At 34.3% G+C, this 27,507-nt stretch overlaps 1 protein-coding gene across 1 annotated transcript in view; it reads right to left on the minus strand.

Annotated features, from left to right (window-relative positions):
• The window catches only part of LOC140151678 (uncharacterized), a 98,209-nt gene that overhangs the window by 23,627 nt on the left and 47,075 nt on the right, over nt 1-27,507 (minus strand). Inside the window, exon 5 of the mRNA XM_072174013.1 lies at nt 8,262-9,877. Coding sequence (XP_072030114.1) covers nt 8,262-9,760 — 1,499 coding nt within the window. The 5' untranslated portion in view covers nt 9,761-9,877. The remainder of the gene's footprint in view (nt 1-8,261; nt 9,878-27,507) is intronic.

Below are 27,507 nucleotides of genomic sequence, written 5' to 3' on the forward strand. Positions count from 1 at the left end.
AATAAATTGTCTTATCTCTGCTGATGCATACATTATAGACTTGCTACTTGGAAATAATAGTGATTTAGTGATATATGATATTGTTGTAAATAAATTTGAAAGATTCGTTCTGACGAATCTGACAATGTCAACTCCAATCATTGCAAACTGTGTTTTTATGTTTGTTCATTCATTTTCTGAAAATGTTTATATAAAGAAATTTTACAGCATCTTTTATAAAATATAATCTGTGTTGAAATGATGACAGTGTATTTAAAAATTATATAATATTTAATACTAAAAGGAGGGATCATATCTTATGGTAAAAATGAACTTCATGGCCAATATAAATTACAAGTTGCACTAATTTATCACATACAACCTTTTATTTGCATATAAACATTTTTTCTTCACATTTAAGAAATTAAGCATTAAATAATTAAATCATTTTTAAAACCATGCTTTCTCCTAAATTGAGTAATCATTCATAAATCAAAAGTAAAACCAATTATGATCAAAAGATTTCAATATATTCTTGAAAAAAATTCCACATCACCTTGTGTCATAAAAAGTTTTGAATACCATGTATTTCAATTCACAGAAATATAAGTATTACTTGAACTTATATCAAAAGGAAAACTAAACCAACAAGAACTTGGAACTGCATCAAAGGACTAGTCACATGCCGCTGTAGCACTCAAGAAGTAAACACATTTGTTACTTATATTGACCCTTTTATGGCAACATCTAACAACAGTGGTTGCATTCAAGTCCGGATGATCATATCGGACTTGATCCTAAAATACTGCAAAATTAGTGCACATAATGTGACCATGACTTTGAGAAGTAAGAACCTTCAAGAAAGTACAAACACCCCAAATGGCTATAGCAGTTCACATTGAAATTTGTGCCCTACCCTACTTACAGTCAACATGTGTAAGTTGGGTACTGAGTCAAAAGTAAAGGATTTACTTGAAAATAAATAAACATATTTTGACTAATAATAAGGTGTGTTTCCTATAATATTACGATTGTTTATAAATATATATTTCGGATTTGTAGTATTTAGCAGTGCTCGTCCAGTGCTAGTGTCAGATGACACAAATCATATGTTTACATGTAAACAGATCGACAGTTACAGGTGTACATTTTGATCTGTTAGAAGAAATCATGGTTGAGTCATAAGTACAACAAATTAACACAAAAATATTGTTCATAGAGGATATTGTCACTTTGATGTAAGAAAGATTTACAAAATGCCAAGAATAGCTGAAGATCTAACTAAGAGGCAAAATGCATGCAATGACGATCGGCCGACAACAGTTGTTGGTGATTTTTTCCTCCGTGGGCATATTTATTCATGTTACATTTTGTTTTATGAACTTGTATAACAGTATAGTAAATTTTAATGTTGGTTTTGACCATTTGACTGTTGTGATTTACCCTATGGTATTTTAATCATGATTGGAATACATTGATTAGATGGGATTGACTGACAAATTATAATATTTCCTGTGACAATATTATAATGAATAAATTAATGTTAAGCATACCAAACATGGAAGGGAAATTCCCTCTATCCTTTATGTAATCCGTTGACAACTATGGATAATGACATAAGCCCTATTTCAGTGAGGCAAAGATTTTTATATTTAGCAATCCGGCATAGAAAATGCAGCTTAAATGTAGGGTCTTTATGTTTAATTGCTCAAGCAATGCACTAAGACTTTTTTAAACACTTCAATGCATTTATTTCTATACTTAACATATAAAAGCACTTTAATATATTTACAGGCATTTAAACACCTTTATGAATACTTATTGCTGCTTGTGGAATCACATCTATTAAATATAACATTTCTTTTACATTTCTTTTAATTACTTTATCTGTTTTCTTATTAACCTTGGGTGTACATCTGTTTCTGCATTTGCTTCCAATCTTAAGCAATTTGAACTATCACAAGGATCCACATCTATCAGGGCACAGTTCATTAACCCCAATACATTTATACATTCATTGAATGACATTTGAAAATTTGGGTACAAAAACTCATAATCTGCAACTTGAGGTCAAATTTTGCACTATGATTGTTTAATTTAAATCATTGAACTATGCAATTGGGATGAGGCCATTGTGGTCCATAGTCTATCCTGCCACCATACAGTTTCTGGCATGCAGACAAACTGAGTTGACTAGATCTTCTGTTGCTACTCTGTCAGGTTCAATATCTCCTGTCTCTTACCATTTCATGTTAACATTATTAAATGATGGCTACACTTGTTTGAAATGTATCATGATTCCATGATTCATGTTTGTGTCAAGCACTTCACACCTGTACATCAATATTACTTATGGATACAACTCAGCACTTTTTGTTCCAATACTGCATCTTTTTAAACTTTACTCCGAGGTTACGGTCCAAGTAACAAAGAGTTCAGTATGTTTAGGTAGAAGAAATTTACACACAAATAATAAATAAGGTCAGAATGAGCAAATTACCACATTGTTTAATCATTTTTTATTGTTAGCGATACAAAGGTGTTTTTCCCCATTGTCTAAGAAATACTGGAATGAGGTGAATAGATAAAGTGTAACCTTGATCTAAGCATAGGCCATGATCTAAGACCAGGACCTTGGCCAAGAATAAGTGCAGCTTGCCTATGGACCTGTGCAGTGGATGGACCTACATTTGTTTAGTACTGTAAAGAAGGTTGTATCTGCAACCAAAATTTACAGCTTTATAGCTGCCATATAACACAGATTGTGGAAAATTCAAAATATTTAATTATTTTATTTTAATTTGACATTTTCTATGTTTAATATATGTTTAATTTTGAATAATTAAAAGTTACCTCGTGCCTTTTTAAAATTCTTAAACAGTAAACTAAGAAATTAATGTGAAGGACCTTATGACATGTATCACATAGCACATGTACTTGTATATCTTCTATAAAATGAAAAACGATATTGTGACATATCCGATGTGACGTCATGTGACTGTATGCAGCTATCAACATACAATTAATAAACTAAATGAAAGGTGACACTGTATTTAAAACAAAAACACCTAATGTTACTCGCTCTGAAAAAGAATGGTTTTAAAGCATTTGTTAATTAATACAGATAAAGGCAGCTTTATAATATTTCAAATTTTACTTGATTAAATAAGCATACCTTCAAGTTCAACCTTGTGCAGTTTGAAACAAAAGAAATGTGTGTTATTCATACAGAAGGGATACAACAAAGTTAAGTGGTTTGTTGAAAACAGATTAAAATGATGACACAGCTTGGATTGTCTGTATTTCTATGGTTTATATGTAATATTTATTGTTTTGTTTCTTTGTATTTTGTTTAAATTAAAAAGAATGATTTATGTCTTAGTATCTGGATACTTGAAAATAATATGGGATTGTTTCTATAACAATGAATCTAAGGTTTTTGTTTATTTGCTTACAAGCCTTTCGGGAGAGAATAAAAATGTTCATAATAGATTGTAAAATTTCATTACAAAGGTTTCTATTATTTCATATCACTCTTCTTTATTATGCTACAAAACCAATTAAAAATTACTTTATCTTAATCTAATCTAACGAGAAAAGAAATTCTACAAAGTGTTGATATCATTATTAACAATTTACCTAACAATATCATTTTCTTGTGGTTTAAGATAGCAACCACTATTATACTTGACACACCCACAACTATAGACCCTTGAGAGATTGAGTCCCATTCTACTCATTCAATAATTGTTTTATAATGCTTGAAAACGTTTGTACGATCTTTTATCTCTGACTGAATCAAACAAGGAAAGAACAACAAGTTTTGTTAACCGTATTGTCACAAGGTGGCAAACCACCAGTCTGTCCAATTTCAGCCAGATGGTTAGGGAGCCTACCAACGTCTTTTCACTCCAAGTAATTGAGCGAGACATCAAAGATTGTCTCCATAATACCCAATAATTAACAATTATATCATGCTTGAGATGTAAAAAGAAAGCATCTAATAGTTTCCATTTGACATCACAAAATGATTTTGATAGTTTACAATAATTCTAGCGCTGTTTAAAAGCGGATTGTCTTTAAGTATCACAGCAGTACCCAATCCACAAACCGTGCACTCATTTTCTAGCGTGTGAAATTGGTACACGGTTGGTTTGAGCTGAGGGTGCAAGCATTTAAACAATGATGCATGTAGCTTAACATGTCTTGAAACCATTTGTCTGCTCAACTCTCTCAAAGATGCTGATACATGAACCGACTTGACTGTTATTTTTAGTAACTTTTTATGTACATAAAGGTGCATTTCTCCTGACACTTCCTAATCTGAACAGGGGTCATTGTGACTTTTCCTTTGTGACTTCTCGTTTGTGGACAATTCCCAACTAATAAGAGAGTTCTATAATCAAAGATTAGCCAAAAAAATGTACCTTTTGTGAAAGAGTTAGAACTTAACAACAAGCACCACCTGCAAGCAAGTCCCTTTGACCAATATCTAGGGAAGCAGCTTTTTTGACCACGCTCAACTTGTTCTCAAAGCCCAGACAACACAGTGAAAACATTAGAATACAAACGTGCTTCCGACACCCCTATTGAATACAGCCTGTCCCTTCCCTAGCTTGCTCTCCTGTCAGACAAGACATTTGCACTTTTTAACAGATGGATATGTAATGTAGAAGTGGCTTGTACAACCCCCTGAACCAGGCCACTTTTTTTTTTACTTCTTGCTCCACTTTTTCTTTTGTTACTCATCTTCAGACAATGAAGGAGGAAAGAAGGGGTGGACCGAGCACACCACCAGCTGCGAGACAACACAATGGCAAGACGCAAGAGCTTTCTAAATAGGAAATGTTTACTTGGATTCTCACTTGGGAAATCATCTCCCAAACAGCAGCACCCGCTACACAGTACATTTGCCCCCACGCTGCCATACAAATGCATTGTGAAACATCTCTCCTTCTTCCGTCTCTTTATACCAGGGAAGAAAAGGTTGAACAAAAATGTGTGTGTACAGGCAGTAAGACAAGCAGCTCCTAAGGGTATTTCAAACAGCCCTACTTTGAAATCAAATCTATAAAAGCCTCCTAAGTTTTCAAGCAACTTACTCCTCTCTCTTAAATACACACAAAAACAAGATTATCCTCCATAGCCGTATGGATCATACTTCTACCGCAACTTTTTCTTCAACAAAGAAATATGAAATGAAAAATTAAATTATAATTTTTACAAAATTTGTCACAGATGTTGTTCATATAGTTTAAAACACATCAACTTCATAGCACCAATTTTGTTTTGTAGCTATGATTATGCAATCACATGTTTGAAGATAATATTTCATGTTTGTAACTTTTGAAAATAGTCTCAAAAAATCCCTTCTTGGTACATGATATACATAATGTGGTTCAACTTCCTGAGCAAGAAAGGCCCTGGAGCAAATTTAGGAAGTGGTGAACATGGAAAAGTTGAAGCTTTTATTTTGTACTGAATAATGATATTGAAATGTTTCACATCCGGTGAGCAAAAATAAGGTCTAAAATAAAGAAAGGAAGTGAAAATGACAATCCATTTTTCCTTGGTCCTAAGATTTAGATGAAATAAAATGAGATTAATAGTCTTTAAAAGGTCAAAAGTATAAAATCATGGGCATTTCAATGGTAATTAGAAATAATCAAATAGTTTAAGATGTTTGTTTAATGTTTTTCTATTGTATGCATGAAAGTTAATTCTCTTATTTCTTCAGATTTATTTCTTCAGATTTACCTCCAATGGAAAGGATTGTTAGCTCTGTTGAATTGAACAAACCACCCTTGAAAAATCACAAATAATGTTTGTTTTAAATCCACTAAGCCCTCCTTTGATATTCATCATCGGTTCTTGAGTACATAGTAAAGCTGGGTCAAGATTACATTTCCTTGTTTTCGTACATCTCTGACTACACATCCATTATACTTCATTGTTGCCATTGTAAAAACTTTGTGTATATTTCAACAGGGTTTGAAATGAAAGTCACAAGGGCGAGTAAGTAAACCGTAACTCTTAACATACCATGTGTGCCTTCTAACTAAGAAGATCAATTTAAAGATTTAGATTGGCCTCAAGGTGGTCTTAATGTCATCAAGTGATTGGATTGGCATGACTGAGTAGCAATTTATCACCAAGACCATAGCAATATGTTACAAATCTAATCAAGAGAGAAGGGGGAATTCGGAATTCCTTGCGGCAAAAAGGAAACTATAAATTTGCCATTGCACAGAACTACAAATATCACTTTTCAGAGCTTTATATAAATGTTTTTGGAACTTTTCAAAAGAGACTGTTTAGTGTTGCTATTGTTGTCAGTGACAAGCACATGGATAAACTTTCCAGGGGCAAAACACAAAGGGTGCGCATGCCGGGGTAATAATGTAACAGAATGGATAAGGCAACAAACATAAGCATGAGTACAATACACTAAGGCCTTGATGGTGGCAAATACTTTTCACATTGCCATTGGCACCTCGATCCATTCACCAACTTGAGAACGGCAATGTTGCTTTCATAACTTTGCGTCACTTTTTTGATTGGCAGTTCATTTCAAAAAGCATATATGTAATATACACACATCCATATATGCACAGAGCTGTATATTAACAGGAACTGCATCATAATAAAACTTTGTCATTACTGTTTGTTCTGGTTTTTTTTTACTATCTAAGCGACATTTATTATACATTTAGGGCTGAAAGGAGGAACAGGACGACATGGGCGGCGGAAGTTATTCTACTAATTCAAGGCTTCTGGTAAAAATACCACTCCGTTGCTGCATGCAAATTGCTTCATGCTTAAGTACATTTACAGTATTGGCACTTTCATCAGTTGCTTACAAATGCAACCAGTGGACAAATAAAAACATATCAACTATTTTAACTATAACAATATTTTGCTGAATTCATAATTATATTATACAATAATTATGTGTGATTGAGCTAATTATTTTGACACAATCAAATCACAATCATATTAGAAATCACCAGGGAGATTTGAGACCAATTCTTATCTCATCACAGACTTTGATACTCCTACTGGGGTTTTCAACTGGTGTTTTTTTTGTGGTCCGCTACGCTCTAGTTGTGAAACAAGCCATGAAATTGGATTTTACACCAACAAAAAAGTTTATTTCTTAGACCTGATAGTGTTTGTTTCCATAAGCTCATACAAAAACCACTGTACAGCCGCTTGGCGAGTTGCACTTGACAAAAACCTCCAAGTTTGGACAAGTTTTCAAAAAAAAAATTCATTTTAATCTTCAAAAAAATGAAGTGATCCTTGAAATCAAATTTTCAATGTGATGACTTGGTCTCGAGAAGCAAATCATGAATGGTATGTAATTCAATTGATTATGAGTTTCGAATCATTATTTAAAGTAGACCGACTTTGATTTCAGTCCACAAAAAAAAGTGCATGATTTAGACTTTGAACTTCCACGTTAGTAAACACTCATTGTTGATTCAAAATTGAATTTTCCCCCAATTATCTAATGCTTCTTTTCATCAAAGTCATATTTTGATTCGCTGGCATATTATAACAATCATTTCCAGCAAGCCTTGAAATGGTTGATTTACATTGTTGGTCAAACAATCAAAGCATACTTAAAGAACCATAACAATACAAACACACTGACTCTCAGAAATCTTAATCTAAAAGCTTTTGTATGCTTCATATGTTCGAGATGAAGCTAAAAGAAATTGTTGTGACATACATAATGTTACCCTGCAGGCATCCAAAAGTGCACATTCAACATTCAATTTATTATCAATTTATAAATGAAAAGCATGAAGAAATTGGGAGCAAGAATTGTACAGATCTTAATGGTCTGTTAATTTATCTTTAATATTATGAGCCTCGAGGCATGCATGACCTAACTTAGTCCATATAATATATATAGTTGCCTGTTTATGAATGATTTTGTTATCGTTGTTATTATTTTTAGGTTCGTTTTATACCAATACACATTTTTCACTTATTTAACAATGATAAGAAAGATACTAAATATTAATCAAGATTTGTAATATGTCACACTGAAAAAGTACACTCATTATTTAAGTTTTGTCTACCAAGTCATTTCATAAAAGTGTATTTCGGGGCTTTGAAATGGCATCGTTCTTGTTCAAATTACTTAAGTGGATATATTAAATTTGCCTTGTTTGCTTAAGTATGAGATGAATTATATCTAATAATGCTGACAAGTGCACTCTTTTGATGTAGCTATACCTATATAAGAAATGTACAAAATTTGCTCCACTTACCTCATTTCATCGTAGACTTCCTTTTGTTCCTTTTTTGATCTATTCTCTGCAGCAGATACCAACGACAACGCTGAGAAAGGATGTAAGCTTGGATTTGGAATTGCAACAGAGGTGGGCAAAAACGCAGGCATGAATGGATGTCTCATCATCTCATTGGCTGTAACAGCTTCTGCGGCGGCGAGTTGGTGCGAGGCGTTTGAAGTTGCTGGGCTACTTGTGCGACTACGGTCTGAAGCTGGCGATGCCTTGGCGCCGACTACGCGACTGCGATTGGGCACGACGAGCGATATGGCTTCAGTCTGCTCTTCGTCGAATCTGTGAGGGGTTGCCTGACGTGTGCTTCCCCTACTACCAGGACTTTTCTGTTGAGGATTATTAGGGAATTGAAGTACTGGGACAGTGTCCGCTATTTCAGGGGTTGCGCTTGTTGTTGAGTACTGATTTTCTCCATGTTTACTAGCAAACTCCTCTACTATATTGTCTACAGTTGAATAAACTGAGCGAGCAAGTTCTTTTTTTAATGTGTCTCTTAATCGTAGGGAACCACCTTTCCCTAAAAGAGCAGCATTTTCTACAGCAGCACGTTTCTTAGCTTGGGCCCAAGCCTGTTTTTCACACTTTTTAATTGCACTTAAAGTCTCGATTGGTTCTTTCAAATCATCCAGATCATCGGAACCATCATCTGACAAACTACTGTTGTCTTCCTCATAGAGGTCAAAGTACTTTTCTTGCAGCACATCCAGTTGCTGTTGGAGATGTCCCAAAAGTTCTTTCAATTTGCGCCTCTCGACTCTGCGTCCATTCGTCTTCTCGTTCCCCGACGATTCTTTTCCTTTATTCGTCCTATGTAGTTGAGGTTGATACTGCTTGCGTTTTTGCCGTTTTGCTTCCGGGGCGTCGCTGGCCATTTGATCTGGATGGGAATGTGGGGTTGGCGATTTACGCATGGAGGTTATTATGTTTTCAACTCGCGCTCGTTTAGCTTTAAGATCATCATTAGTACTGCTAGGAGGTGGCGTTGTGCTACCATTACAGTTCTCGTTAATACTGGTGTTCTTATTGGATAAATCGGTTCCTTCATCTGTGCCACTCTCCATTGCTTCTGTCTCATCCGATGATTTCTCGTCTATTTCATTAGCTTTATCATCTGTACCGTTTGGTACACCGATTTTATCATTATCATCAAAGTCACCTGTTTTAGCTTCTTCTAAGTCATCATGTCCATTGTTGGTAATATTGGGCACTGTTGACCCATTGTGTCCATGCTTGTGCAGCATTTTACGCAGTAGTTCAGCAGCAGTGTTTGCACCACCATTCTCCATTATGTCATCAGTTCCGTCCAACATGGTATCGCCTTTGCCAGATAGGCTACCGAGGACTCCGCGAGGCATGCCCAGATCAACTCGACGTCGTTTAGATTGTACGTCTGGACTCTCAGACATTGGTGGTCTGTGCTTCAATTGTTGCACTGAATAAACACTGCTTTCAGTTGCTATCATTTGGTATATATTGCACGTACGAAGATTCACTAGATTTACTTCTCTCTGCCAAGCAAACAGTCAGTACTTTCAAGTTGTTTATTTTTCCTTTTGTTGCTCATAGAATGGCCCAGAAATCTGAAATAGAAAATAAAAGTAACTTTGGTAAGTGCTTCAGATAAGACAAGATACTATGCACATAAAAACAAAGGGTGGGGCAGCTGATTTCTGCTTAAATCGAGATAACGCACACCGGCAAAAACGTTTCCGAAACCAGAACATATGGTACTAAATCATCACAACTGTTTACACAAATCATTTTCGTTACATTGAGCAAACTCTTGCAATGTTCATTAAGACATTAAAGACAAACTAGTTACTGCTCAGTCCAAATAAGTTATTCCAGTTGAAATCCATACACCCCCTGTAGAAGACATAACCTTAATCTTCCACACAGGGGGTGTAGATTTCAAATGGAAATCACCCCATTCAGGTAATCCAATTTGAAATTCACACTCCCTGTGTGGAAGATTAAGATCATATCTTCCATAAGGGGTGTATGGATTTTAACTGGAACAGCCAAATAGCTAACTAATGCAGTAACCCAACAAGACTACTAGTTCTATATGAAACTGCAACCAAACCACAACGAAGATTTGGTATTACCTCAAGTGTGATTAATTGTACTGCATTGAAACCTTTCCTTCAAAGACATCTTTGTTTTCAATTAGTTTCAATTATTTAAACCTTGTTCTCTTTCTAGCAATACTACATTAAAACATCTCTCCAATACAACTAAATAATTTTTTTTCAAAAGGAGCTACTAGTTTTTGTTTCAGAAGAATGAATGCAAAACTAGCTCTGTGTTATTTTAAACAAAGAATGCAAATATTGTAATATAACACATCTTTAAGTTTTCTTTACCACAAGTAGAAACAATGAGGTTATGATTTTTATAAGTTATGATACCTATAGAACAACACTCCACTCCAAAATGAAGTCAAATGTATATTGGACTGTTCCAGTTGAATCTACACTACCCCTGTGGAAGATTTTGGAAATCTCTTCCATGGGGGAGTATGTTTTTCAAATGTAATTGGTCAGGGTTAATCATTTTGAAAAGCATACTCCCCCTGTACTATGGCTATCTATATCTTTTACAACTGGAGTGAGTATTTCAAATGGAAGTTACCCAATTGTCTATTCTATTCAAAACTTCTACTCCCTCTGTGGAAGCCGGGGGTACTCAAGTTTGGTTTTGGTGCGGACGTGCCGCTGAGATTTTGGAAGTGGACCCATAAATATACCAATTTTTCAAGAAATTTGGACCCATTGATATACCAAAAGTCGAAATTTTCGGCCGAATTTAACCAAAATTGTCTTAATTTTTACAAATTTTCCCAAAATTTTGGGACAATTTTGGCTAGATTAGCCTAAGGAAAAATTGGGCCGTTTTCCGAAAAAATTGAGAAAATTTTTTTTTAATTTTCCATTCATATACCAAAATAGGCTTTGAAAAGGGGGTCATTGATATACCAGAAGGCTGAAAATGCTACCCATATTTATGCACGCCCCAGTATGGTCATTTGTACTGAGTACCTCCGGTGTGGAAGACTTTAACTAAATCTTCCACAGGGGGTAGTGTGGATTCTAAATGGAAAAGCTGTTACTTCTGCCATTGTATAGGAAGTATCAACCATGAGATAAGAAAGCAGGTTAAAATAAATTAGATTATATTACATCTCTGTAAACAGGGAAATAACATGTCCAACTGATATCAAGTATATAACTCTCTTATTAGGTGCATAAATTAAAATTAGACAAAGCAAAATATTTGATAAATATACTAATATTGAAAATGTGTGTATGTGAATGACCTGATGAGACAAGAACACCTCAACAAAAACAAATACACAATTAAACAAATAGCAGCCAAACAAAAACAAACAAATCAAAACAAACAAACAAAAACATTCTTATACTTTTCCTTTCTCAAACAAGTTTCAAATATTCTACAAAACCTGACCTTATGAAACTTCTACAACATCTGTTGTTACTCCATTCTATTTATCAATTATATTCAAAAGCAAACTTTTTTAATAATTCTCAACATTTAGTACGAAAACAACAAAATAATAATAATAATCCCTGTTCTTGCCTAGAGTGAGGACAAAAACCCAAAGCAAACTTCCAATAGGCTAAGGTCATAGAGATCAAATAGGATGATCTTATCAGGGATGTGGGAGAAACTGATAATGGTCTTGATTCAGGCCAAAACTTTTCTTGGTAATACATCTGTAATGTGCCAAAAGTACAAATTCAAATTGACTCATATCCCTTTTATATCCCAATTTTGGAACATGTATATGGATGGGTCATTTTTTCACAATTTTCTCATTTTGGGGGGAATAGCCCAATTTTGCCTAAAACTGTAGCTAAAATATTGAAAATTTCCTCAAAATTTTGGAGATAAAGTTGTAAAAACCAAGACAATTTATGTCAAATTTTGCTGAAAATTTTGACTTTTGGTATATCGATGGGTCCAATTTTCTTGAAAAATTGGTATATTGATGTGTTTACTTTCAACTTCTTCGCGGCACACAACCCCTACCCAAACCAAACTTGAGTGCCCCAAGGGTAAATATAAAGTAAGAAATGGTAAAAAATGGTGAACAAGTTTGGTTATTGCAAACAATGTAAAAATTGAATTGAAAGAAAAAAAAGTGACCTAAATCAGGCAGAAGACAGTGCAAGGCTGGCCGCGTACTTGTGCCACCAAGGACACGGGTAGATATTCTTGAACCAGATAATAACTCTACAAAGAAATCTTCTAAGATTCTTGTTAATTTTATGCTCAAGTGATTGTCCTTAAATTCCAGATTAATTTCATGACACAAGTTACAAGGATCCTGCCTTAAGGAAACCTAAGTATGTTGAATCCTTGGCCTTAAGCATATTTTTGTGTGAAAATCCGTCTCTGCGATCTAAAATAAAGGAAGTTGTTGTGAGGTGTTAATCTTTACCAAATCTTCTCACCATATTTTAGCCTAACTTCATTTCCTATCAATGGTAGAAACACTTATTCCACCAACATGCTATGTTGCACTTTCTGTAACTGAAGGCCTATGCAGTAAGAGACCCAGGTAGAGAGGGGGCTATGGGGCACCATATAACCTGTGCAAATAGTTATGTTTCTCAACCCCATTAACATGATGGAGGACATTTATGAAACCATGAATCCATTTTCTATACAATTATTTCTCTACTATAGCTTCTGACATGGATATTACACATTACTTGATTTTTATGGACCACTCCATAGATCCTATCTGTGACATCATGTAGGATACTTTTAAATCTTTGGTCATACGCCTTAATTCTGATCCAAAACTCTATTCCACAAATCTAATATGTTTATTCCCCTCATTTGTCTTAAGTTTGATGACACTTAATACTATTTATCATATCCCTAAACTTTTGAGTTGAACAAAAATCAGATCTCCAATGACCTAATTGTGTCTGTCAATTCTCATTAAATAAAGTGACACTATTTAGTAAATTTAGTGTACTACTGATCATATTAACCCTAAAACCTAAAACTTGGAGTTTGAGCAGATAAAATTAACATATACAAATTAGATCTCTAAAGACTTATTGTGGTATAACTGATTCCCACTGAATGACGTGACACATTTAATCGATGAAGTGAACTATTGATCATAACCCTAAACCTAAACCTCAAACCAGATAAAACAACAGATCCCTACATGACCTAATTGCGTCTGTCAATTCCTTTTAGATAAAGTGACATATTTAGTTAATGATTGGAGACAAGTTGATGAGTAAGGACTAACGTTGTTCACACTTTCCTTAATCCAAAACCTTTACAGGATCAAATGTACAGCCAAGTACGCCATTTTCATCATTGCAGTACATGTGAACGGTTCTTACAGCAATCGAACAAAAAGACAAAATACAGAAAATATTTGTGATGCTTATAATATTCTGCAATTCTTTGCATTACAGTTCAAATATGCATATATTTAATATTTAAATGCATTTCAAAAAGATGGATTGACTCTACTTAAAAAGTGTTTGTTTTGTGTACTAAAATTGGTAATTGTTTGCTTATAAAAATCAAGACCAAGTTCTTTTTTCAAGAACCAGCCGCAAAGCAAATACACATAGTTACTTGGCAAAGTATAAAAATGGAAATAAATACCAAACTACAAGACAAACTTGATCTAAAAATATTTAAATCCATTCTATTATTTTCAAAAGGTGCTGGTATCATTAAATAGATTGTACATATAAATTGAAGTTCTTACAAAGCCTACATGATGACGCATGGGCAATGAGAGTAAAAGAGTGCACATAAGAGAGAGGGCAGGGATGGGCAAGGCTAGAGATAGATAGCGAAGGGGGAGTGAAGAAAGGAAAAAAGCATAAAACTTGGACATTTTCATGATTTTCACAGATATTATGGGTCATTCAACAGACAAATTTCGACATGGTGGAGATTCCTGCACTATTATAATTAAGGTAGCATTAAAATTGCATTTAATATACTCTGTATGAGGGGGTCCATATGAGAAATTGCAATTTGTGGGGTCTATAATGTGCCCATTAGCACAAATCCAGCTTGAAATGTGTGTGTGTGGGGGACAATCAACCTGAATTATCAAAAAGTGGCTGAAAAGAACAAAAAATGGACCATTTTGCCGAAAGGTGGAGGGGACCCCCCCCCCCCCGGATTAACACCCATGTTTGCCCACACATTTTCAAAAGTTGGACAAACATATACAGATATGTCTCAATGACAGAGAGAGAGCCTGAGTTTCCATGAATACAGCACCATACAACATTTGCCAAACAGATTTCTAGAGTAGCCCTACTCATAAATACCCCTCTCTCTTGGTTTCAAATTGTGATGACTGTGCCCACCGTTACAGTTTCTAGTAAAGGGGAGGGAGAGGGGAAGAAAGAAGGAAAGAAAAAAGAGAGGGAGAGATGGAGAGTGAAAGAGTGAGTGAAACTCCCAACTGTAGAGACAGCAACAAAGCCCAAGAGAAAGGGAAAGTGAGAGATGAAGATAATGATACTACAAAGTATGAGAGAAACCAAAAGACAGAAAACACTGCAGATTCTTTAAAATCTTACAGGATCTATGGGCAGATATATCGTAGAGGAGAGGTATAACTAAAAATACAGAATGAAAAAAAAGAGGAGAAAAGAAATAGGGGAAACGAGAGTACTAGTCAAAAAGAGAGAAAGGGAGAGTGAGGTACTATAGAGACAGATAGTGAGGAGTACAGAGTGTGAATATGCCAAATTTAAAGAAATTTAAAAAACAATAAATTATGATAGAACATAATAACTTAAATTTCATTAATCTGGACATATGTCACTCACAACATGTTCAGAATATTGAATATGTAGGCCCTACTTCAAGATCTACTTCACATGGCATGAGGAAACGATGAGCAATACAAAAAGCCGTACTCACCCAGCGGAAAAACTTGTAAGTACAAGTTCATGTGCTTAATTATCTGGTTGATCAAATCAAAACAAACACCACTCCAAACACCAATCGTTCACAACACACAAACAAAAAATATCTCTTGGATTGAAATATTCCAAAAATTGTATCCATTCACAAAAATACCAGCAGCATTACATAACATAATTCCACATCATGATGTTCAAATCCAAAATCTAACACAGGCCTACCTATTATAGGTTATCATCTAAAGAGAAGCAGAGCACGTGTGAAGCTGTGAATCATATCAGTGCATGCACTGAGACTGAGCCGTGAAGAAAGTGAGGCTGACTCAACGATGTATGCACTGCATATGCAGAGCCTTGGCAGGCAGGCTACAAGCAAGCAGACAGGCAGCGTAGTAATACTCACTGAAGGCCACGCTGCGCTGGCCGGCCACTAGCTTTACAGTCACTGGTACTGTTCCAAAGTGCTCTTAAAGTTTTGTCTCAGACTGCAACAAAATGTATTACACTGGTCTAAGTCTCTGTACACAGACCGGCACAAAAACTTGGTATATGGACTTCGCAACCTTTAAACTAGCGTGTGAGGCAGTGACCCGTTCCTTGTGACTAGTCACAGTATCAGAACTCGGTATCTAAGAATCAACATGGCCTTTTCCTATAACAATAACACATGCGAATACATCTTGTGCGACACCTTTTTTTCTGTAGGCGCCTTTAAAAGGAAGCATGTCACCGCAAACTTCCTCCCCAAACAAGTCACAAGTGAAACTATTGGTATACAATCTGGTGAAAGAAACTGAATATAAGAATATACATCATGACTTTGGTATTTTGGTGGAGTAAATAAATGAAAAGAATTTGGTTTATAGGGCAGTGAGAAAACACAAACTCATTGAAACATTACGTCTTGGTTTTTCCCTTTGTACAATAGAGCCAAACACTTATATCTTACCTTAGCAAATAGAACTTGAACTTTGAGCTGTTGTTTTTTTCAATCGCGCAGGTGGTTTGGTATCCAAGGTCTATCTTAGCAAATTCAAGTCAAGGCCCTAAATAGCTATCTCTCCTGTCTCTTAACTAGTCAGATTAGAAAATATTCCTTTTTGTTTGATACACACATATCTATGCAGGGTGTGGAAGTAAAGATGTCATGATTGAATGACATATCTTAACCGCTGCTAACTGACTTTGGGGGAGGCCCTGTTTCTGCACTGTTATCCGTTGCTATATAAGCACGCAACATGTGGCTGGGTAAAAGGGTTGTGAAATGTCTTAGAACTGATTGTAACACCCGCAGCCCGCCAATCGGAATATTATTTGGACTCGTCACTTGGGTGACCAGACTTTTAAGGACTAGAATTGAGCATGTAGGCAAGGAAGGGTGATATCACAAAGAAAATGCAGTGACCTTGAAAGTACACACAATCCTATAGACTTTTCCTTAGTGCTTCAATACAAAAGCCTTTTACCAAAGGGGTGTCTTAACGTATCTAGGTCACCCACCACTACGATTTGTCTTTTTAATTTTTTTTCTTTCAATTTCACAATCATAACTAAGAATAGCATTGATGTTGTTGAGGCCGCAAGAGGGAATATTTACTGAAGTGACACAAAAGGTTTAAATGGAGTTCTTGCCAACCCACATGGCTACACCCCTAACAACGGTGGTAATAAAGAAAGCTGAAGTACTCGGCTGGTAAACAAACTTCCATCTTGTCTACAATTGCACTTGGTAACTATTATTCTACCGCTAAATATGTTTTTTTCGCCCAAGTACAATATAAAATATTACAATCAAAGCCCTTATACATTTGCAGGTGCAAAGTGCACACAAGCATGATGCTATATACATTCTCAGATAGATCCACATCTGCATATTTATGCATTAAAAACCAAGGGTTTGTTTCAGGCCTGCTAGATATTATAATGATGACGACATTGGTATTATAATTAACGACGGCACCGGGTGTGGTATCTATAGATTTTTTTTGATATATCAATACACAGATTCTCGGATACTTTCATTTGTCTCAGGTTTTATGCATGATTGCATGGATTCCCACGTCAACAGCGAAAAAACTATACACTTACTACTCGTTGGGGGCCAGACTAGAGATGGCTCAATAGGAAATGTGTGAATGGTGGTAAAGGTATAGTGCGAACAAAGCCCTTAAACCTTGAAGTGTGTTATGCCATGACATTCATTCTATGCTATTGATGAGCAATTAGATCAAAATGAATTGTTTCTCACTTTTACCTCTTCTGCAAAGTGCCACGGTGCTGGTTTTTTATTACAAATAATCAGATAATGAGACAAATTAAGGTTCATAGATGTGATACGATCTGGTCCATGGAGCCCAAAAGAGGCATTTTTGAAAACTGAGTTACTATAATTATTACCCCGGGTTATTACCTAAATACAAACATTAAGCTATCATAATACTGAAAACACCAAAGGTCTAGCATACTTGTTCTAAAGGTATTAAGTTTTGTGATGTCTACTTTCTTAAGCATTTTATTATTTTTTCTATTCCATATTTTTGCCTTTATCTCAATTTCAAATTTGCCACCTTTATCTCAATTTCAAATTTGCCGCCTATGTGTCACATATTCAAAGTAATTGATGGGTAATGTTCACATTATGTTTATCAATGTTATTGCTTCATTAAAAATCTGACAAATTCATTCACACCATTTTGATTTAATTGGAATATTTACCATATTCAGTATTCTTACTTTAATTCTCTTTCTTCCAGTAACTTTCTTATTTCATCATTTTCAATTTTCATTCTCTTTCTTTCAGTCACTTTCTTATTTTGTTACTTCCCATTCTCTTCTTCCATTCACTTTATTATTTCATTATTTCCCATTTTAATTCTCTTTCTTCAGTCACCTTCTTATTTCATTTATTTTTTTCTCACTGTTCATTTAGCCTAATTTGCATTTTTTCCCTATCATTATTATTCTCATACCTCCAGTTTCCGAGGTATATTTACTTTGTACTTCTATGTGGACAGACTGTGGGACAGACTATATGAAAAAGATAATGACAATTTGTTCATTGATATGTACGTTATTCTTCACTTTGAAGCTATTCCTACAAAATTTAAAAATATTAAATCTTTTGCTAAGGGAACAAACAAAAAGTTCAATGACACCCTACTTCTGTTAAGAGGCTGACCCCTCCTACCCTGAATGAAAGTGCGAAATGCTGACAATCTTACCTAGAAATTCAACTTTTACAGAAATATGGCTGAAATAGGGCCTAAAATGTCAGAAAATTAATGCATGTATTAACCCTAACATGGCTAAACACCACAAAATACCACGATGATAACCATTGTGCATGCATGAATCCCACATGATGCACTGACGCAATCACCCTAAGTGCTATCATAGATCATCTAATGATCTATGGTGCTATATGCTCACGGAATTGCTGCCCGGGGCAGCAAAACCCCTGTGGCTACAAGTCCGGTGATTGTGTGCTTGGCATGCGAGGGGTCTAAGGTTCGAATCCGTGGGTGCCAAGTGACTTCTTTGTTCATCTTCTCTCCTTTTTCGTTTCTTCTTTAACTTCCGATAGCAAAAAGCAGTGTTCAGTGTTAGGGTTATGAAATAATATGGTCTGCTCATGTGACTTAAACACACAGATGTTCAAGCAACACCAATATAAGTCTTAGATATTCAAAATATAAAATGCTCTCTGGGATTTAATAAGTAATAAAATTCCATCATCTGATGCATATAGACAATAGATAAGGTCAGATTTAATGAAAAAAGACGAGCAATTTTTTCCAGATATTTTATTAGGTCTAATCTCATGCTTTTCTCTATGATAGAAGCTTGCATGTAACAGCTGCACGCAGCACTTGTTCAAATAGGCAGTGGTACTATTGGTGGACAATTTTATTCGCAGTTCCCTCTTTTCCCCTGAGCTTCCTCATTCTGCTGAGATTTTATTTTATTTTATTTGAGTATCTTCTGTAGTGGTACCACTGCAGCAACTTTTCAAAATTAACAATAAAGAATTATACATAAAATTGATGTATGGGCACCTGCTTTTATCTCCTTTCTCCTATTTTAAGAATTATTTAAACATCAAATTTCACACTCCAATGGTTAGTGCCCATTGAAAGGCGTGGTGTCACAAAATATTACATATTGATATAGATAAAATTCTCGTCTTTAGAATCAGAATGAGAACGTGTCAAGAATCAATATGTATTTTATCATCGAGTGTGCATGTGTGGTTTTAAATCCATGATGTGGAAAATGAATAATTGTTAAGCTTGTTAAATATTGACATCATAAGATATAATTCTGTAACTAGCATTGTCTACTCACAGTTGGCACTTTCCATTTATAAAATTAAAGACAAAAATGGTTAAATAAGACAACACCATGCCAACAATTTTCCCATGAATTAACCAATTTTATTATGATCAGATGATGGTAAAATAAAACAAATTAATAATAGAATCTAGATAAAAAAATTAAGTAAATGTCAACAAAATGCAGATAAATATATGCATGTCAGACATTATGGACATTTTTAATCGTTACTAATTCAATTGACCATAACATTGTTGCGCTGTTTGAATAATAAGTCAATTGAGGAATTACAAATATGTATTTAAAAAAAAATCTATGTGTAACTATTTAATATAATCAATCTCTTATTGTTTGAGTACATGTCAATTAAAGGCCCATTCAGTGATCCCAGCGAAAGTAAAAAAAAAGTTGAAACTTTTGCTTAAAAGTGAAGGATAAACTTGTCATTAGATATTTTTGCAATGCAAAATTTAGCGAAAAATGAGGAAAGCAGCAGTGTTGACAAAAGTTGAAACACTGTTCAAATACATGTAGCTAATTTCTCTACTAAGAGATATTATAATTTCATGTAAAATGTCAAATTTTGTTTTAAAGAAATGCATGGCTTTTGACTTAACCACTATCAAGCTTTTACTAACAAAGGTGCAAAAAATATGAACTTTGAAGATTTTTATGATTTTCCAAATGAGCAAATTGCTTAATAGGCCTTTAAATATTATAACAGCTTTCAGTTCAACCACTATCAGGCAGGCTGCAGAGGATGATTTAAGGAAGCCCCATCATGCACTGCAAACGTGTTATCACCAGAGTTTCAACTGCCACTTTACTTTTCAAATCCCATTGAATTCTGTGCAAAAGACGTTGTTTAAGAATTGTGCGTGTGTCATTATTAGTTGGTCGATTTCAGATCTAAAGTGATGTATGCATGAAGGATAATTCACACCTTCTGTAGGTAACATAAAATGTGAAATCGACCAGCATTGTGAATGCGTTTTATTGTAAATATATCAGTCCAAATTCAAATTTAACCATGGCCGCCAATGCAGTGTGCGAGCAGTCGTGTCATGTTCACTCACACAGCTGTGCTAACCGCAAGTCAACACAGTGGCGTGGTGGGAAGTGCTTAAATCATCCTCTGGGCAGGCTGCTAGTAACAAAGATGCCAAAAAAAAGAAAGAATGATTTTTCATGAGCAAATCACTACGCCTTTCAAATTTCAATATTATAACACGGGCTGCAACAAATGCCAACTTACCTATCCATATATATCAAGACATTTACTTAAAGTACACTTGATGATGAACTTAAGTTGGTGATGGATTCCTTTCCACATGCAAGCACAAGAAGACTTCCAAGAAGTATTATACCAATACATGGGTAGCAACAAGACATGTGATGTGCTCAAGTTAAAGCATCTGCCACATAAGACATGTAAGAAGTAACACTATACTGATAAGATACCAGAGGTGAAATCATTAAGACCATATGCATAACCTACTAGACCAGTGACAGGAAACTGATAAGAACCTGAAAGGAAGAAATTGCTGTCTCTAAGTATTATCTCTACCTCTTGCAGCATACTTTCACCAATTGGGCCTCAATCCACTATGCAGGCTGTGCCACTATCTGACCCTTTAAGGATGTTACTTGGGAAATATAAGAAAAGCCATTTTCTAGGAAGTTCAATAATAGGTATATATACCACCATTCAGGTGTGGGTGTGTGATATTTATTATGGTAAATATTGTCTACGTGCAACAGTGCATAGTAATGAGTCCAAGTTCAAGTGCGATTTTGGTCTAAATAGTAATCTTTCCTTGTTTGTGTACACAGGAAACTGGTGTGTTCTTATGACAAAGTCCTTGTTGACAATCATGTTAAAATGCCAACTACCAAGTGTCACTAAAGATGCTCATTATAGCGTCGTTCTGCCATAAAGTAGTTTGAACAGGAAGGAAAAAGGGCAGTTATCTTGTCTTTACATGTCATCTATAAAACTCATGGTGTTTTTTTTTTTTTGGGGGGGTAGTTTTATGATTTCACACCACCAAATCGGGTCCGAGCTTTATTCTGAGAACCACACAGGGTTGATTTAATGGAAAAAAGTTTGAAAAGAACTTACACCTGTTTTTTGTGATAATTATACTTTGTGGATGGTTTTCTCAACATCTAAGCATACAAAGATTACAATTTTAAAATTAGAGGCACGTTTTTGGATCTACACCACCAGATGATGTCACTACAGAGGCAGTGCGCTGTAAGATTATAGCGTTTACAAAGTTTTCAATGCTGGTGCGAAAAACCAAAAAAAATGTTGGTTATCTGGTAGATATTAAAAATCACATTAGAAAAATTTAATTTTTTAATTTTTTTAAGGCTAAAAGCTGCACCTGTCGCAGTGGTTCTGACGGGCCTGCGTTTAAAGCCAACAAATTCTTAATGATTCAAATTCTGAGAACTGTGTAGTATAATACTGTTCCCTTGTCACAAATTAATCCTAGTTTTATCAAGTTCATCATATAAGATACATGGCCACGTCATTCTGGTCAATAGGGTTTTCCCATTGTTGTTTCATGAACCAAAACATTTTTGTTACCTTCAAAAGGTAATTTTTACATTCAAGAAAATAACCTGAAGAAATACTTGGCTTGTGGTAAATAATTACACATTTAAAGCAGGTGTAAATAAAAGAACAGCATTTTTTTTTTTTTTTTTCCATTTAGGTTTATATCATCCTTCTTTCTCTCTTCATCCCTTTCTTTTAGTTTTCTCTCCTGTTTTTCTGTTTTTGTTTCTTTGATTTGCTTCTTTAATTCTTTCTTTCTTCTTTTTGCTCTGGTTTCTTTGCTTCTTATTTTCTTTGCTTAATATTTTACATTTTTCTTTAATTCCTTTCTTTTTCTTTAATTCCATTCTCTCTTTCTGTTTGCTTGCCTGTCTTTCTTCCTTTCTTTATCATATATAGTTGCTAGGTTCAGTGGCATAGTCAGCAGCACTTTTTCAGAGGGTGGGCAAAGGAGGGGGAGGGCAAGACAACTTTTAAGGGGGAAAACCAAAAATAAATGGTTAAAAATTTAACTAATTTTAAAGTACCAAAAAAGGGAGAAGACTTATCACAGGGGGCAGCGGCCCCCCTTTTGTGTCCCCTGGCTATACCACTGACTAGGTTGTACAGACAAGAGATTTCATAATGGCATCATAAGTATAGCATTTTTATTCCAAATTATTTTGATGCATCATAAGTATAGCATTTTTATTCCAAATTATTTTGATGCCAGCCTTATACAGGACCTTATAGCAAGTGAATTGTGTGAAGTTTATGAAATGATTGAATCTTCAAGTTAAATGTTACCTTGATCACACATGCAAAGGCAAAACAATCTTGACTGAATAATTGTGATTCACGTACTTGATCGGTACAAAAAATAATGTGGTTTGCTACTAAAAATACAAGTATGTTGGTGGACTACTTTGGTATACAGCACCATATTTAATCTGAAAACAATAACATTGACTTATAGGAAACATTGTGGTTCAAGTATAAGGCAAGTTCACACTATTATGTTCAAACCACCATGTAGAGACTTCAAATGTGTAGCATTGATTGGGAATTACCATTGCCAATACCATAAGAGCTCTTCTAGTTGAAATCCATACACCCCCTATGGAAGACATGACCTTAATCTCCCACAAAGGGAGTGTGAATTTCAAATGAAAGTGTCTAATTGTATAGCAGACAAACCAGTCCATATTTGGTATTGTCCCCGGTTTATTATCTTACACGGAATAAATCATATACCTAAACCAGCCAAAAAGCATGTCACATCAGGTTTATTGGTTTCATTTCAAATGGGGTTTTCCATAGGGGGTGTATGGTTTTCAACTGGAATACCCCAAAATTTCACAGTGCTCATCACTACATAAAATATCTCCACCAAATGCACCCCATTCACATGGGCGTCAATCGGGGTGTCCCTCCACCTTATGGCAAAATGACCAATTTTTTGTTATTTTCAGCCACTTTTTAACAATTTTGTCCGGTTGTCTCCCCCCACATTTCAAGCCGGATTTGCGCTAATGCCCATACATATGTACAGTGATTCAATAAAGCACCACTTTCTCACGTGAAAGTCTTAATGACAAATATACCTCTTTAATAAAGACGTTTAAGACGACTCTGCATTTCACACAATTATATAAATAATCAACAAAGACCAACTGCTGACTAAAGGTGGACCCTTATTTCATTTTGTTCTGCTTGATTTAGTGCTTTTAAGCAACACCGTATTCAATTTTCACCAAATTTGCTATGCTTGAATACTATACATAAGCTACGCTACATTTCCTTCTAGACTTTGCCAACTATTATATGTCTTACACCATAAACTTAAAAGTATTTATTGAACTTGGCTAATAGTATATAGAGTGAGCCAGAGCTTAGAGGCGGCATTCCTTTGTAAATTTGCGAATTACAATGCATCTAAAATTGCAAATCAATTTATATCTCTTTAAGGTTTAGAAAAGGTTGATACCAGTTTGTTCTTGCACCTTTGACATTTTGTATGAAATTGTAGCATGTTGAGTTTCTGAGAACATGAGTCTACAATAATCTGTTATTTCAATGATACTGGGCAATGATATCAGAATTATGATATACAGCAGACTTACAAAAATAGCTGCTAACTGAGATCAATGTACATATTTTATGAGCTGCCATATGCACATTTAAAATATTCCTAAGGTGACTTGTACTGCAATAAGACGATAAGAAACTGGTTTGCATGAAGCAGCTTTAAACTATTCCACAATTTTTAGTAGTTATATAATACAATGGATTTAAGGCTTTTGAATTGGTTGACAGAAATAATTAATTGCACAATATCTTCCAATAATGAGTTGTTTGGGCTGATAACTTCATTTATAGACACTTAAAATGCTCATTTTTCTTATCTGTATTAATAAATAAACAAACAAACAAACAAACAAATAAATATCTAAATAAATTAATTAATAAATAAACAAATTAATTAATAAACAAACAAATAAGTAAATAAATAAATAATAAAATAAATAAATAAATAAATAAATAAATAAATAAATAAATAAATAAATAAATAAATAAATAAATAAATAAATAAATAAATAAATAAATAAATAAATAAACTGAAAGCTTAAAAAACCTCTTAAAGAAATCATCAATCTTATGGTTACAAAAGACTAAAATAAAAATGATGACATTTGACTGTCAACAAAATATAAGAAATCATAAAATCCATTATCAATTTGACAATACTTGATTACTTGTTGGGATTTACTCAAGTTTACCAGAAAAGAAGCTATTTAAGGGAGCTTTTTGAGATTGGAAAATGCATCTATGCTCACGCAAGTAAATTAACTTGCCTATACATAACTCCCAACCACTTAAGAAATTGACAAACAACTAAAAGGGCATCCACAACACTTTGGTTTTTCTTTATTAACTCATAACTATAAATTGATGGTAAAAAAAAAAGCTGGTTAATTGATATGAAGAAACACTTCATCTGGTTGGTTGCTTGGTTGGTAATGGACCACCATGGACAGTGGCGAAAAACAAAATAATATTTAAAAATAATCAATTCTGCAATCCATTAGTAAGATGGTAATATGCAGACTACCATCTGTTTCTCTCTGGACAATTATACTGATCTGTTAGGTCTAACACCTACCATCAATACAAAAAATATATAACATCAATATCACACCGGAGCAATTTCTTAATAATTGTAACAGGAAAAAATATATCTAGTGGAATCTTGCGTATTGAAATTGCAGCAATGAAAGACTAAATCTTGAGTACAGTAATAAAGTATGTGTGGTATATAAATAGAAAGATGTATAAACTAGTGTTTTCTCCTTTATCCTAGGGTGTGCAAAATAAATATAATTTCAATCTTAGTAGCAATAAATATGAACTTGAGTAGATTAGATTCTTTCCTGTTGAAATGAAAGAAAGGAGTCTGAATAAGACTTCACCAAATCAAGATGATGGAGGAGTCTTGAAAGCAACGCAACAAATTAAATGAAATTATATTGGGATAGAAAATAACTATATATGGTACTACATCTACATGTTTCTAGATATTATATTATGGTGGACTTTGTGTGTGGGAGTGGGGGCGTGGGCCTTTTTTAAACTGCAAACAACAATGCACACCTAAAAATATCTGAGTTATACTGAGGACACCCACCAACAGAGGATGTCCACAGTTCCCTGCCAGTGCATATTTCAAACATAGTAAAAATGCATGTACAACCATATCATTTGCCAATGTCAAGTCATGTAACAGTTGGATAGTAAATTAGGTCTACGGTTTGGAACCTAAACTTCAGATTTGCAAGGTCCTCAGTTATATAGGAAAAAGTAGTAGGTCCCTGTTTGCAGGTCTTGAAGGGTACTTTAGTATATATTTGTTTGTAATTATGTTTTTTGATCAAGAATCATTGCATGTATTTGAAAATAAAGGCATTTGCAGGATTATTAAACTTTAAAGCATTTTATTAACTACCAATTTACTGGTAAGCATCATAATCTATAAAACTTTCACCTATAGGTACAATTATCTGGTCAGCATTATGAAAGATATGACTGAAATATATAACAATTCACATTATATATCGTTGGATGATGTAAGAGCCCTACCTGTCAACATAACTTCCACCTGTAATAAAACATAAAGTGCTTCCTCCACATTATTACAATAATTGAGACTATATCATAGTGAAATTGTTATGGTGATTGAATCTCAAATGCATATAACATATTAAGTAACCAATTCAATTTTCAGATTATCTTTCAGGACATAAAAAAGACAATCTTCATTATGCAGATTAAGTAATTGATGTATCTTCATATGGATACCCATAGTCTTATTTAGGAATATACTTATGATAGTGCCCAGTTAAGTACAAACAAATTTAATGATTATCATTTAAGTGGTCAATTATTCTTCATATAAGAACACTTAAATTGGTTCTTTGGTTATTAATCACCTAAAGAGCCTCATTGTAAGTGTATAATAATCATCTATTAAGAACAATATGGGATGATATCTCCATTTAGAGCTAATTGATGTTTTATAATCCATTCTAAGAAATGATTGGGTTTGGGCTTTGATTTTGTAATTTTTTCTTTTCAAAACATAAATTCAGGGCCTGCCTTTTGAGGAGAGCGAGAGCAATCGCTCTTTTCTGTTCTCCTTAAATCTGATATAGGATAGTGATTTTAGCTCTCCTAAGCTGACCATTCTCTCCTTACATTCTATTGTAAATGCTCTAAACAGCTCTCCTTGAAGGCTCCAGAAGAGCTTTTTAATGCTCTCCTACAAAATCCAAAAGAGAGTCCCTGTAAAAATTTGTTTCATTCTACCGCAGCAGAAGTGCTTTAACATCATTCAAGCACAACTTTATATATCAAATTATATGCAATGCATTTGAAAAAACAATGTCTCATCACTTTTTGTATTACCACGCAACTGTTTAGATGTTTTAAATATAAATCTTAATATCAAATTAACCTGAATGCAATTTGTAAATCAAAGTCTTCAAGTTTCATCAAATTCATATATTATATTTAATTCACATAAGATAGCTAACTCCATTTTTTTAAATTCACAAGCAGTAACAAAATTCAACATCAAGTATTCATTTATCAATATTACAGAGAAAACAATATTTATGTCCCTGAATAATTTTCCAATTAGAGTAATTGCTCCAAACAACATGAGGGTAGAAAGACAATATGGAAGCTAAGATATATGTAACAAATGCTAAACTGAGCTATATCACTTGGATGCTACAGCTTGTGTTGGGAGGAGACTTGTCTACATGCAACGCCATAGCTTGCGTGATACGTTAGAAGAATATCTATCATCTATCATGGTAATCAT

The sequence above is a fragment of the Amphiura filiformis genome, chromosome 5 (assembly GCF_039555335.1).
Source record: "Amphiura filiformis chromosome 5, Afil_fr2py, whole genome shotgun sequence".
Lineage (NCBI taxonomy): Eukaryota > Metazoa > Echinodermata > Ophiuroidea > Amphilepidida > Amphiuridae > Amphiura > Amphiura filiformis.